The sequence below is a fragment of the Pteropus alecto genome, unplaced genomic scaffold (genome assembly GCF_000325575.1).
Source record: "Pteropus alecto unplaced genomic scaffold, ASM32557v1 scaffold20, whole genome shotgun sequence".
NCBI lineage: Eukaryota > Metazoa > Chordata > Mammalia > Chiroptera > Pteropodidae > Pteropus > Pteropus alecto.
In genome coordinates this window covers 34,793,164-34,807,744 of record NW_006436298.1, presented here as the reverse complement: position 1 = coordinate 34,807,744, position 14,581 = coordinate 34,793,164, and the positions used below count along the sequence as shown (strand labels likewise).

The following is a 14,581-nucleotide window of genomic DNA, read 5'->3' as shown; positions in this document are numbered from 1 at the left end:
CTGTATTGTGAATCTGGAGATTCAAGTTATTTCAGATTTTTATGATTACTAAAACAATATTAATTAGTGCTTGTGTCTTTGCTAGTATAATTTTTTTTAATATATATATTTTTTACCGTTTAGCTATTATTAACAACCTGACTCAATTCAGATGAATTAGAGGATGACAACCCGTTGCTGGATTTATAATTTATAGGGGGAAAATGTGTGTGTCCTCTTACGTATGTTAATAACTATCCATGGCTAGACAGGGAACATATACAGTTAAATTCATTTGTAGAACTATCATCTAGTAAGTTTGAGTTGGTGATAGGTAATTAGCAATAGCTCAAGAGTTTAAGTAAATAAGGTATTTAAATAAAAACTTAAGACCTTACCAAACTTTTTAAAAAGCACAGATGGCAACTTGAAATAGTAAATAAGTGGATGAATTTCAAAATAGAAGCAGCTCTTTTTATATTTGTTACAAGTTAAATTTTATTTTTTATAATTTAGGATAGTTCTTATTTGAGATTAAAACGTGATCAATTGACTATTAAGAATAAGTGTATCATTATTTACCCAGATTAATTATTGTCATAAGCCATCATAAATTACTTGTCATACATTATACATTAGTTGTCATAAACCTAAGTTTGTATACTTAGGGTTAACTTCTTTTTACAGTGCCAGGGTTAAAAGAACTATAGTGCTTGATGGAGAACCAAAGATAGCATAGTGTAGTACTTGTAGTAGACTCCCAAATAGTTTAGACATGTACCCCAATCAGCACCTCTTCAAATATATTTGCTTATTTACTTATAAATTATATGTATGTTGTTCTCATCGTCAGTCTTAGGATGAAATATGCTTACAGCAGGATTTTTTAAGAGGCATTATAAATCTGTTTTCAAATGACCATCCTACAGTTATGATGTTTTTTGATTGACTTGTTAGATCAGATTGTATTTTTTTGTTATTACGGGACTAACAAAGGTTTCACTAGGAGGAGTATTAGTTTTGTCTTTTTTGTCTTGTGCTTATATTAATATTTTGTTTAATCTGGTTTCTTTGTAGGCACCTTCTGCAGCTTATTGTTTGTGTGAGTAAAAATTAAATCACATCCATAATTCCACTGAACTGGGCACACAAAAACTGTCATATATGTCACAGTATACTGAAAAAGAGCCAGCAGGTAAGCAAGGTATCTCTGTCAATTCCTATACATTGGGAACTTTACATTTTTCCCTCCGGGTACCTTGAGTACCACATGTAAATCTGATCTGGTATTACTTAAGGCCACTTTCAATCTATATATTGAATATTTAAAGTTTCATTTCTAATTTTCAATATGAAAATAAATACATAGAAATTCTCATATTTTCTTTCACACTCCCTTGGCATCTATTATGCTTTCCACTCTGGAGACTATGTCTTGAAGTTGTTGTTAAATGCACTGATTCTGAAGTCATATTACTAGATTATTGGAAAAGTGACTTAAATAATTAATTTTAACCTTAATTTTTTGATTTTTAAAATAAAATATAGTATCTACCTCATTAAGTTGTTGAGGGGATTAAGTAACATAACACTTGATATCATTTATTATAAATACATATTTCTTTTCTTTCATGCTTGGAAGCAATTTATTTTAATACAGTAAGACAAAAATATATAATTTTTCTACTTATTGACTATGCCATATACTGAGATAATGTTTTGTTTAGTGTCTGTATTGTATATGTAAAATCTAATTGACTAAGCAAACTTATACTTAATATGTATATAAAAGTGTTATACTTAGTAAAAGATGCTACTGTTTACTGCTATATATATTCCTTAGTCATCAGAACTTAGTATTCAAGTTATCCAAATGTTAATGGCTTTTCTTACCATAATGTATACCAGTGGTGATTTTGAAAGGTAGGATAGCATGTGTTTGATCCAGTTTATCTCTTTTCTTTTGGACAATTTCATCTGACCTTAATCTTTAGGATCTATTTATTGTGGTCCAGTCGGTTCTATCCAGTACAGATACCATTTAAAGAAGTTACCTTTACCTTTGATACATATGTATTTGCTCTTAATGTAATTGAAACTATCATCATATCATGTGTTAGTAATTCACTCAACAAATATGTATTGAGCACTTATATGTAAAGTACTCAACTTAGGTAATTTAGAGGATCATTCTCCAGTCGTTAATGGGCTTTTGCACTACAATAATTTGACATATGAAAAATCTTTTTTGGTAGGTTACATTATAAAAATCTTAAGTACCTTAAAGGAACCAAACTTCAAAAGATATTTTTTGGAATAAAGAGGTCACGTAACTCTCATAACATAGTATTTCATGTTACTTTTCAAGTCTGTTTCATAGTGCTAGTAAGGTACACTTGATGTAAACTTTAGTATATGACTTGGCAAATTCTAGCATATATATTGAAAGACTACTCCCACTAGTTGCCAGAATAAAGGTCATTACTGTACCTCTTTTATTTTTAATTCTGTTTTTCAGCAATGGATCAAGAATCCAGCAAAGCTGCCTGGCCCAAACCAGCAGGAGGATATCAGACAATCACGGGCAGGAGATATGGAAGAAGACATGCATATGTCAGTTTTAAACCGTGTATGACCAGGCATGAAAGAAGCTTAGGTCGAGCTGGTGATGACTATGAAGTGTTGGAACTAGATGATGTTCCAAAGGAAAATTCCTCAGGTATGCAACATGGAATTATTTAAGAGCTATTAGTAAACATAGAAATTGATCTTGTAATATTTGAAATTGTGAGTTGGGTTTTATGTGTGTCTATGCGTATAAATGCTTTTCATTTTCTATCAAGCAATTCTATTTTGAATTTTTTATTGAATTTAATATTAATAGTATATATATTTAAGCATAGACGAAAATAGAATACAGCTAATCATTAAAATATAACTACATTAGCATGTCATTGATTACATTGTCACATCCCTTCAGCCAGAGGAAATCTTAATCTTTCAATCAAAAAAATTATTTTTTCATGTAAACTGAATATATTTTGCTCTGAATATTAATTTTAAATAGCTTTTTTGTTTTAATTGTACCGCTCAATAATTTAGCTTGTCTAATTTAATATTTTAAAATCATTAAATACAACTGTCAAGTAATGCTTAGTTATTCATTTAAAAATTTTTAATTATTCAGTGGTTTGAAAAGGTATTTTGCAGATATCCATGTATTATAATGATATATTTTGAATCAATATGATTTCCCTCTTGTCCTGAGGAAACTGGATAATTCTAGATGATTTTTACTGTCATTGATGTACAAGAATCTGAATTATTAGCTAAGGACATTCTGTTAAAGAAGCCTTTTTATGATATGGCAAGATTGTTTTTGTTATTTATAATTTATAAATTTTAATTCCAACAAATCTCAGATGTCTTCATTTTTATTATTACATTAGCAGTAATAAGTCATGCTAAAGTAATTTATAGACTAGATAAGAATTTACTCTTGCCTTGAGATTCTGATAAACTGTGGCAAAGAATCAACATTTTGATGTTTTTATTTGTAGCTTATAACATACTTAAAATTAACTCATTATTATAGATGTATTACAACAATTGATTTTGGGGGTACAAATCTATTATAAATATAGACACTGAAATATAATCTTCTCAATTGACATCAGACACAATAAAGTCTTATTTCTGTTAGATATGTAACCTGTTCTTATACCTATTATAAGTACTTTTGCAGTCTTTTTCACCTGCATGTAATCAAATAAGTCAAGTTTGAATTGCACATCCCAACAGCTGGGAGGGCAGGTTGGTTACCTTATGCCTTCACTTATGCCTCTTATTGTATAGTCTCTCATTAGCCTCTCATTTTTAATGTCTTTTACAGAATGTTTTAGGTATTAGAATTTAGATCAAAAACCTCCAAAAGACATCTGAGAGAGATGATATTGAGATGCTATACAATAGCATAAATGGAACTCATAGGGTAACCATTCTGCCCTCTCAGTTAACTTAGGGAATATAGAAGCACCTGTCAGAAATTCATTTATATTCTCAAGTAAGAAATTATTGGAATGATTTCTACTTAAGTAGCCATTATTAAATCAAATTTTATCTAAATTAATCCCTCCAAATATGTTTTCTTTTGTTCTCTACGAAGGTTCCAGTCCATTGGATCAAGTTCAGTCTTCTTTACCCAACGATCCTTTATTTGAAAAAAGTGAAACAGAAATTTCCATTTGTGATACAACATTGAATCAAACTATCGAGAGCAGTCCATCCTTTGCTGCAGTACATCATTGTGAGGAAGGCAGGGACACCTTAGGAAGCAGTAGGAATCTTCATAATCACTCTGAGGGAGAATATACTCCAGGAGCTTATAATGCTTCAAGTGTCCAAAATGGAATTGCATTGGTTCATACTGACTCTTATGATTCAGATAGCAGACGTGGAGAGGATAATGACCGTCTTCAGCTTTCTACAGAAGTTGTGGAAGCTGGTAGATATCAGGAAGCACTGGGCAATACAATATTTGAGTTAGGAAATGAAGTAGAGGCATATACTAGTCTTTCACCGCCAGTTTCCTCTTTTAACTGTGAAATAAGAGATGAGTTTGAAGAGTTAGATTCAGCGCCTTTAGTGAAAAGTTCTCAAGGTGATACTGAGTTTGTCAATCAGATGTCCTCTTCTGAAAATGAAGTCGTTAGAAAGAAAGAACAAAATAATATTAGCCAGGAGAAACAGACAGAAAATTCAACTGAAGATTCAGCCTGTGCTCTGGGGCATATGTGCAGTGAACAAAATACCAGGGATAGGGCCAACCAGGGAAGTTCTCCTGAACAGGTAGTGAGACCCAAAGTTAAAAAACTGATAAGTTCAAGCCAGGTGGACCAAGAAACAGGTTTTAATAGGCATGAAGCTAGACAAAGAAGTGTTCAGAGGTGGAGGGAGGCCTTGGAAGTTGAGGAAAATGGCTCAGATGACCTTTTAATAAAATGTGATGACTATGCTGGAGAACATGACTGTATGTTCTTGGATCCACCCTACTCAAGAGTTACACAGAGGGAAACAGAAAATAACCAAATAACGTCAGAAAGTGGAGCCACAGCAGGAAGGCAAGAAGTTGTGGATAACACCTTTTGGAATGGCTGTGGAGATTATTACCAACTATATGACAAAGATGAAGATAGGTAAGGTTTCACTCAGTGCTTTGCCAGATTGTATAGTGAGCAAAGTGGTTTATCTCTAGTAACATGATGTTTGATGGATAGGGCTCTCTGACTTCATCAGGGAATTAGATATTTATCCAATATTCTTATTTACCATGTGCTAACCATACATGCAAACTGTTAGTTAGTTTTTCACAGAAACTTTCAGATGTTTCAGGAGTTTATTGAAATTATAATTTCAAATAATGATTGTTAGTTGTTATAAAATGTTAGAGATCATAATCACTTTAATTCTTAATCACTTTTATTTCAGTTAATAAAATACAAAGTAAACAGTTATGGTATTTAAAAAAAATTCTATGTTAAGCCAATCTGGGTTTAAAAAGTAATTAAAGTCATAGAAAATTTTGATTGATAATATTGTATTAACTTTGCCAATATTTATTAATATCACCTATTTCTTTATTCTTCCTGTTGGCTTTTCCTATTGCTAAATTTATTTTTTACTTACGTTTATGTAGCATTTAATTTTTATTAACATTTGCGGATGAGGAAACTAAGGCACAACAGAGTTACAAAGCCAATAAATGGTGATGCTGGAATTTGAATACCTACTTATTGCCTGGCTCCAGATTCTGTGTTCTTCACCACTACATTTACTGTTTTCAAGAGAACACATAACTTTTCCTATAATAAGCATTTTGATTCCTCTTTAAAAAATAGATTTTTTTCCCCCTCAAACTGTAAGAAGAGAGAAATGGAAATTTCTTTGACTACAGTGCCGACTTTTCATTGCCCCAGAGTCCAAATGTTCAGGTTATCTTTTTAACCTAGTTGTAATCCCAACTATGCTCAATTACAGTGCAATTTCAAGATTTTATTAACTTGTGGAAATAATTGTTATTTGTTTAAACTAGAAAGTGCTGCAAAGGAGTAAATTAATCCTTTAGAATATAAATGCATTTTATGTATTTTATTTCATATAAAATTAATAAAACGAGGTTTTTTTGGACAGATGAATTAAGCTTCTATAATATAGTATATGTAACTTGTAGAAACAATCGAAATATAATTTCTACTGCTATCTGGGAAGTGTATAAACTTTAAAGGCTAGTAGACAATATGTAACCTACTGTTTTTTAAGTAAAGGATAAAGGTAGTTAAAAACTTTTGCCTGACTTGTTTCTATTTTTTCAGTTTAGGTTCACAGTCTCACTTTTATCCAAAATCCACAAAGTTCTAAAAATGGAAAATGGCAATAAAACCTGACCTAATGTTAATTTATTTCATGGCAGATCTTGATCTGAACTAAAATGAGGCCTTTTTTCTGAGCAGTGATATATTTCGCAGCAGTAATATGAGTATTTGATTACTGGGTTCTGGCTTGGATCCCACTGGGAATTATTAGGTAGTCATTCTAAATCTCGGGGGGGGGGGAATTTTTAATTTCAGAATGTTTTCAATCCTAGGATTTTTGGATTGGATCATGAACTCTATTCTGCCTCTAGGTTACTATTTAAAAAAATATAGTGTAAGATAACTTATCTTTTGAAAGTATAAGTATAGGTTGTTGCATTTTCTCCCCCAATTACATTTTTGCTTTTTTGAAGAAAGTCATTTAATTTGGCTGTGCCATCTCCACTATAGACGCACTAATTGAAAATAAAAACCTCTTTTATTTGCTTTTTATAGTCAGGCCTAATATCATCTAATGAAGTTGATGAAATCTTTACACCGTTTGCCAACCTCAAGAGAAAGGGTAGTTTTCTTGCCTCTTGGTTTTTAAATTGATTCTGTTTTTCAATAGAAGTGTCTTTTTTTCCTTAGAATGACTCTGGACTTTTAATGGTTATAGGGAGTTATCTTAGTATATTTATAATGTGTTTTTCCTTAAGTGATATGTCAGTATTATGAACAATGATTTTTTACAAACGGAATATACAGGTGATAAAAATACTTATAGTTAATAGAAACTTTTTGTCTTTACACGTTTTAGTAATGTATTGACTTACAGAACCTGTAGTTGGGGTGTGCTGAAATGATGAAACTAATTTTGGAGCATTCTTTAAAACACATTGAAATGCTAGAAACACTTAGGATTTTTTTGTTTTTTTTTTTAAGACTCTTCACAAAGTAAGTTCTCAAAGGTAATGATTCTACCTAAGATTCCACTTATATTTTCGTCTTTAAGCCTTAAGATATGTTTTAGGACCTCATTTCAGTAGTCTACAATTTTGAGGAGTAATTCTATTTCTGCATTACTGTTTTCAGTTCCTCTACCCTTACTCTCTGCAAAGCATCACAGTTGCCAGATGCCTTTTAATATGGTACCAGATAAAGGTTGAAATTTAACAACTGTACACTTCTGTGTAGTTTCATTTTGCCACTCATTCACTACCTGATGTTTTGCTGTGGTCCTGTTCAGTTCCCGTATTAACAGGTTAGAGAAATGGGGAAACACAGTGACTTTACCTTAAATACTTTGAGAAGAAAAGTAAAAATACCTTCTATTTTGAGTCTTTGAGATTTTTTTGAGTTTTTACTGCTTTGTGAAACTTAAAAATTATATACCTGAAAAGTTTTCTTGTTGTGTTCTGTTATAGCTACAAATGGAACTCCCTTACCAAGAACATAACTAAAATTTACTGTGACATTTGTAGATATAAGACATTTGGCCACTTAAAAAATATATAATTTATAATTCTTTATAAGTGGAAAAGTATTTTAATGAATGAGTGACCCATTTCTTCCCTGAAAAATTCTAAATGATCACTTAATCACATCTGAAACATTACAGTCATGGGATAAGCATTACAGCTGGTAGCATTGCTCTGAGCTGTTTGACAGGAACTGAACTCCACCTTATTAAATTAGAACTGCAAGGGAAATTTTAATAGGCAACATATAATTACCAGACTTGGAATTAGACCAAAGAGCTAAGGTTAACACCCAGCTCTTTTGAAATATACCCTGAGAACTTTAATAACTGTCTGAGGACAAGATCTTGAGTTTAAAGCAAACTTTAAGCCATGCCAGCACATTTTAACCTTGGGCCTAACTGTTCTAAAGAGAGGCATACCATCTCCTGACCATTTCTTATAGAACTTGACGTTTCTTGCACACTGTTTCTGTCCTGAGGCCTTAACCTTGCTTAAAAGGTAAAAAACCTTACCTAGAATAAAAAGGTCAGGATTGCTTTTTTATTGTTGTTGATGATGTTGGTAGAGTAAAAGGAACATTAGCCATTTAGATTGTTTCAGTTTGATATATTCATTTATTGAAATCCTCTTGAGTGTCAGACTTTGTTCTCAGTTACTCTGTAAATGTAAATAATAATGATCCTTGTTCTTTGGTGTTCACTAGCCTTATGAGAAAGACAAAATGTACAGATAATTACCATGAGGCTAAATTAAGCTCCTTTTCTTTTTTTATATAAGTTAGCCGAGAGTCATGAAGAAAGCTCCTCTGATCATCCTGTAGCCTAGCAAATAAAACATCTATGAGCAGCTGAAACAAAGATTTTAAAGCATGTGCTCTAACATTTTAGCAAACCTTTTAATCTTGTTTCCAAGTTCATAGAAGTTTAGGAGCAAATTACAGATAAATAGCTTTTATTTATCTGTGTATTGTAATCTGTAACTCCCTAGCATGCATGAGGACTCCGTGCTAGGGTAGTTTTCTTGGCTCTTGGTTTTTAAATCCGTGCTAGGGAGTTACAGATTACAGTATTCTGAATATTAAAGGAAAGAACCAGAAAGTTGTAAAAGGTAGGCACAATTTAAAAATAACCATCTGGGCCTTATTTACTAGATTAAGCAGCCTTATAGATTTGAACAGCTTCCATTTGTATTACTGTATTACAACAAAGTTCAGTGTTAATAGTGGTAAAATGTCCCAGACTGCTTAGATTACATTCAGTACACTACCTTTGAAAATCTAGGGAATTATATGTTTTAACACTTTTCCATTCAGAGTATATTTTTATTAAAACTCAAAGTGTTTTTGATCCTCAGCTGGTCAGGTAACAAATTTATCTAAAATTTCACTTTTCCCTAAGCTCCTATATATTGAATATTTATGGATGCGATAAATGTCAGGGAAGACAAACCAGTTCCTTGAGAGATTTAGTGAAGAAGAGATTGCTTTAGGCTGGTTTTACTTATAGACGTTATATCTACTTAGGATTCATACAAAAATTATTTGTTTAGAAATCACATATAATTTAATTCTATATGTGAAAAAAGTTTTTTTGATTCATAATTGAATGTGTAAGGAGTAACATTCAATAAAGTTATAGTTGTTGCTTTTGAATATAGCTCTAAACGCTAATGGGAGACAAGATTAATGATAGACTATAGAAAATCAAAATGGTACTTAATTTAGTTTTTACTTTGAGAAATTTAAAATGTTTAACTCGTGTGCTTTTATAATCAAGAACAAGTGGATCTTTTATTGCATAATTATTTTGTGTCCTGTTCTGGTGCTTTAAAAAAGTTATTTTTAAATCCTTTCTCATTTTGCTTTTAGTTTCATAGACTCTCGTCACTCTGAGTAGATAATTTTATCTCTTACTATCCTGGAGATACTGAAATGGTTAAACATGAACTTTTTTGTTTTTCTCTTCTCCATGTTAGAATATTTCAGTATCTATTCCTATTTTTAATTTCTTCAGTGAAGAGAGGTAAGTAACTCTTCTCATTCTGTGCCTATAGTCATATCTGACACCTTACTTTATCTATTATCCTTATTCCTAGGTTGCTTCCTTCTGCCTTTCATTCTCTAATTTTTCTAAATCTTGGGAAACCTTCACATGATTTTGCTCCCTCTATTAACCAATTGCCTGTTTGTTTTCTCTTTCACTGCTGAATTTTCAGAATAAGTGTTTCACACCATGCTTCTAGTCTTTCACTCTCCACTCTTTAAATGCCTCCAAATCTAATTCTCAGTATTATTTCTCTATTCTCTAATGTTAACAGTGACCTCCTAATTTCCACAGCCAATTGACTTCTCACAGTACCTGTTTTCTTTGACTTCATTGCTACTATTGAGCTGTTTGCTCACCCTTTCCTGCTTCTCTTCCATTGCCCTATGTTGGATACTTGAAAATTACCTACTTAGAGGTGAGGGTTATGTATAATGAGTAATAATGATATAGGACAGGGGTTTGCAAACCTTTTCTTAAAGGACTAGACAGTAAATATTTTAGGTTTTTCTGACCAAGAGGCAAAATCAAAGATAAACATGTAAAATACCATTTTTAGCTCACAGATCATTAGGAAAAAACAAAAAACAAGAAAAACAGCAGGGCCAGAGATTTGGCCAAAGGGCTGCAGTTTGCCAGTTCTTGACATATGCTTCTTAAATATATTGACTATTGATGATAGACATTCTTTTTATATTAAAATTTAGAGATAGTTCATTAATTATTTCATTAATCCAGAAAAGTTTAGAAGTTTCATGTGTTGCTTTTCTGAACAGGAAAATATTCTGAGTAAAATATTTTAAAAATGAGATTATCTTTAGTAAGTACGTTAAAAATTGCCACAAATTACTATAGAAACCTTACCCTAATTGTTAAAGAAATATCATAATTGGAGTTAGTAATTCAGCTTTGAATTTGAGAAGCTTCATAGTCAAGGAAACATAGCTCAATAAGCTCTTCTCAAAATGTTTTCTAAGTTACATTTTGACACTGATATATGCCTAGGAGTGATTTACTTGATCTTAGATTATTCTTTAGGTCTCAGAATATAAGCAACTTGAGCTTATACCCATCAGAAAGAACACCTTTTATTTGCTATGCCAGGGCTATACTGCATTTCTTCTCCAGGATGTTTGTGCTCTGTTTCCCATCATTTACTGAAAATTGGATGCTGATTTTATGTTATTTTTTTTTTACTTTTAACATCTCAGAGATCGGATTAGTGCTGTTCTTTCTTAATAGCATCTTGATCTCTTGGGTTCATCTACCTATAGAAAGAGGAACTCACTGACTAATTTAGATATTAATAATACATCATCATAGAGAAAATTTCTTAAACAATTACCACTTCCTTTCAAAAACATAAACTAAAATTTATTTTTTGGTTTCTCGAAAGTCAACGCACAAAGGGAAATCTTTAGAGGATTCTTGATCAGAATGGTTGATAAAGTTGGAAGGATCATTTAAGATTTATTTTCAACATCGATCAGTAATATTTTTATGTTCAGCAATATAAGATGTGCTTTAAGAGCAGTTAAAAGTGACCAAATTAATCAAAGTTAAATATAGCCAAAAGTAATTTGCTGGGGTTCTTTATTAACCCTTTTATTGTATCTGTTGGTTTCTTATCAAAATAGTCTCGAATTGAAATTTATTTTGTGTTCACAGTCCTACCAAAGGACGTCACTAAAGATTTGTCAGTGCTGCTTTTTATGAATTTGAATCTCTCTCCATTTTAAAGTCCTTTGTGAAAAAAGAAGAAGGAAATAGTTAAGGTTTTAAAACATGGTAATGGTGGAAATTTATTCATAGAAGATATTTCATCAGTTGCCTATATGTAATTAGAATGTGTAATAAATCTATTATTATTTACTTCAGATAGCATTTAATTTATAATTACCATGTTATATTTAAAACTGTATTCAGAAATATGTCTAAAATATGAAGAACCTATATCTAAGCACTATGGAATTATTTACTTTAATGAAAAAATAATAAATTGATAATTTCATTATTTGCCATATGCTATATTTACATTTGAAAAAGTTACATCTACTGGGTATATTTGTGTGGTTTTTTTTAAATACTTAAAAAATTGAATTAACACCCGATGACACATGTGAGACACCAGTAGTCCACTCTATACCATGTTGCCTGGTTAATACTCCATTTGATAAATGCACATGTAATGATGGTTCATTTATTTGTTTTAAATTTGCAGTTCAGAATGCAGTGATGGAGAATGGTCTGCTTCTTTGCCTCATCGATTTTCTGGTACAGAAAAAGATCAGTCCTCGAGTGATGAAAGCTGGGAGACTCTACCAGGAAAAGATGAGAATGAACCTGAACTACAGAGTGATAGCAGTGGTCCTGAAGAAAACCAAGAATTATCTCTTCAGGAAGGGTATGTTTAACAGTGAGATTTATTATTTTTTATGTATTCTACAAGAATACTATACATCACATTCAAATGTTGGCTATGCTATTAATTGCATTTATAACTACTACGTAGGACAAGTAAGTCCTACTGATTTTTTTCATTATACTTTTGGTATTTTACAAAAAACAAATTGAAAAGACTAGTAATTTCATTATCTCTTACTGAGGTACACTGTGTTTCACTTGGCTTTATTAAAGAAAACTTGGTCATTTAAAAGATCACTTTATTCAAGTTAGGTATGAGTGAATTAGAACTGCCATTGCTATAGAGTGGAGATAATGGCAAGAGACATCCTGAGAGAGAAATTAGTGATAATATTCACAGAAATGGAGGCAGTTGCAAAAATTGAATGTTAGTTGGATGTCTAATTGCATTAGATGAGATCTCCAGAAATCAGTGATTGATAGTAAACATCTTTGTCTTTTTCTAACATTAGTGGAAATGCTGTAGTATAGGGGTTGTCAAACTTTTATACTGTGAAGGGCCAGATAGTAAATATTTTCCTCCTGGTTGCTAGTTTCTATTGCAGCTACTCAACTCTACCATTATAGTGTGAAAGTAGCCATAGCTAATATGTTAACGAATGGGTGTAACTCTTCAAACAAAATTTTATTTATAAAAACAGGTGACGGGCTAGAAATAACCTGTAGGCCATAGTGTACCAACCCTTGCTCTAGTATTTTACCAGGAAGAATGATTCTGGCTTTTAGGTTGATATACATAAATACACACATATTTTTTAAACATACTAAGGAAATATTCTTCTATTATTATTTTGTAGAATTCTAGAAAGATTGTTAAAGTCTTTTTAGCATCAGTGGAAATGATCATAAATGATTTTTCACTTTTGACCTGATAATCATGAGGAATAATTTTGTTACTAGATTTACTAATATTTATTTAACTGCCCTTGCTTCTTGAAATAAACCCAACATGATCTCATAGTCATGGTTTATTTTTGTTTTAGCGAGCTACTGAATTCCATTTGCTAATATTTTACATAGGATTTTTATATTGAGACACAGTGCAAATTATCTAGTTTTTTTGTCTCAATAGCAGTTTGATACTTGCTAAAAGAATGTGTATCCTATTTTTTTTCTTTTTAAATCTTTTGGCGTTTAAAAAACTTATTTACTCTTTAAAAATTCTTTAAATAGCTTATTTATTCCTTTAAAGGTTGTTAGTATTTTCTTGTGAACCCTTCTAGGCTTGGTATTTTATTGTGATGGAGTATCTCTGATAATTTTAATATTTTTCTCTGATAATTGATTCATTCTATTTTTAGTCTCATGGAATGTATTTTGGTGAATATCTTTTCTTAGAAAAAATCTGGCAGCTTGTATTAACGTTAAAATTCTAGTTTCTCAAAAGGTATAAATTTCCAGCTTTTATTTTGAGAGTATTCCTTTTTTATTATTATTTTAGCTTTATTTAGTGCTTTTAATGTTGCTTTAGTTAATTTAAAAATTAACATAATTAAGTTACAAGATATGATGTTAATGAAAAATTTTTATTTTAAAATAAATTGAACTATATTTAGGATGCACTAAAATCTCACAGTAAAAATGCTATGTGCCTCCAGTTGACAGAAAATTTTTTTTATAAAATAATTTTTAATTTGAATAACGAAGTTCTACTTTGTTTTGTCAGTTCACATTTTCGATGATAATTTTTTACAGTATGCCAATTATAAATAAAATGAGATAGAGATAACACATAAGTTAAAATTTCTTACAAATATAGATATTAATATACAAAACATAAATGAAATTAACCTGGGAGTAATATATATTAGAAAATCTGTAAAGAAAGAAATTTGCAGACATAATTGGTTTAAACAGTGGTAGGTTGGGGTGGAGTTTTTTGCTTTTCCTGATTTTTAAGTTCAATCTTCTTTAGTCACTATTATTTAGTTTCCTGAGTATTATTGTTTTATATGTAATTTGTGATAGTATTTATTTATTTAACAGATATTTATGGAGCATTTAATATGTGCCAAGCATTGTGCTGGATCCTGGGATTATATCAGTGAACAACACAAATAAGATTCCCTTTTGAAGCTCACATTGTAGTGGGAGAGGCACATAATAAACAAGATACAAGCATGATAAGTGACAAACTGTGATGATAATTGTGAAGGAAATAAAACACTAATGTGACAAGAAGTAACTGATAGGGGCCTACATTAATTAGAATGGTCAGGGAGGACTTCTCTGAGGAATTGACTTTTGAGTTGGAATCTAAAAGGGAATTAGCAGTTTTAAGGAAGAGCTTTCTAGGCAAAAA

The 14,581-nt window shown here is 31.1% G+C and overlaps 1 protein-coding gene across 1 annotated transcript in view; it reads left to right on the top strand.

Moving 5' to 3' along the window:
- The window catches only part of PJA2 (praja ring finger ubiquitin ligase 2), a 64,506-nt gene that overhangs the window by 18,879 nt on the left and 31,046 nt on the right, over positions 1–14,581 (top strand). Inside the window, exons 2-5 of the mRNA XM_006913273.3 lie at positions 1,057–1,174; positions 2,498–2,698; positions 4,145–5,174; positions 12,077–12,259. Coding sequence (XP_006913335.1) covers positions 1,144–1,174; positions 2,498–2,698; positions 4,145–5,174; positions 12,077–12,259 — 1,445 coding nt within the window. The 5' untranslated portion in view covers positions 1,057–1,143. The remainder of the gene's footprint in view (positions 1–1,056; positions 1,175–2,497; positions 2,699–4,144; positions 5,175–12,076; positions 12,260–14,581) is intronic.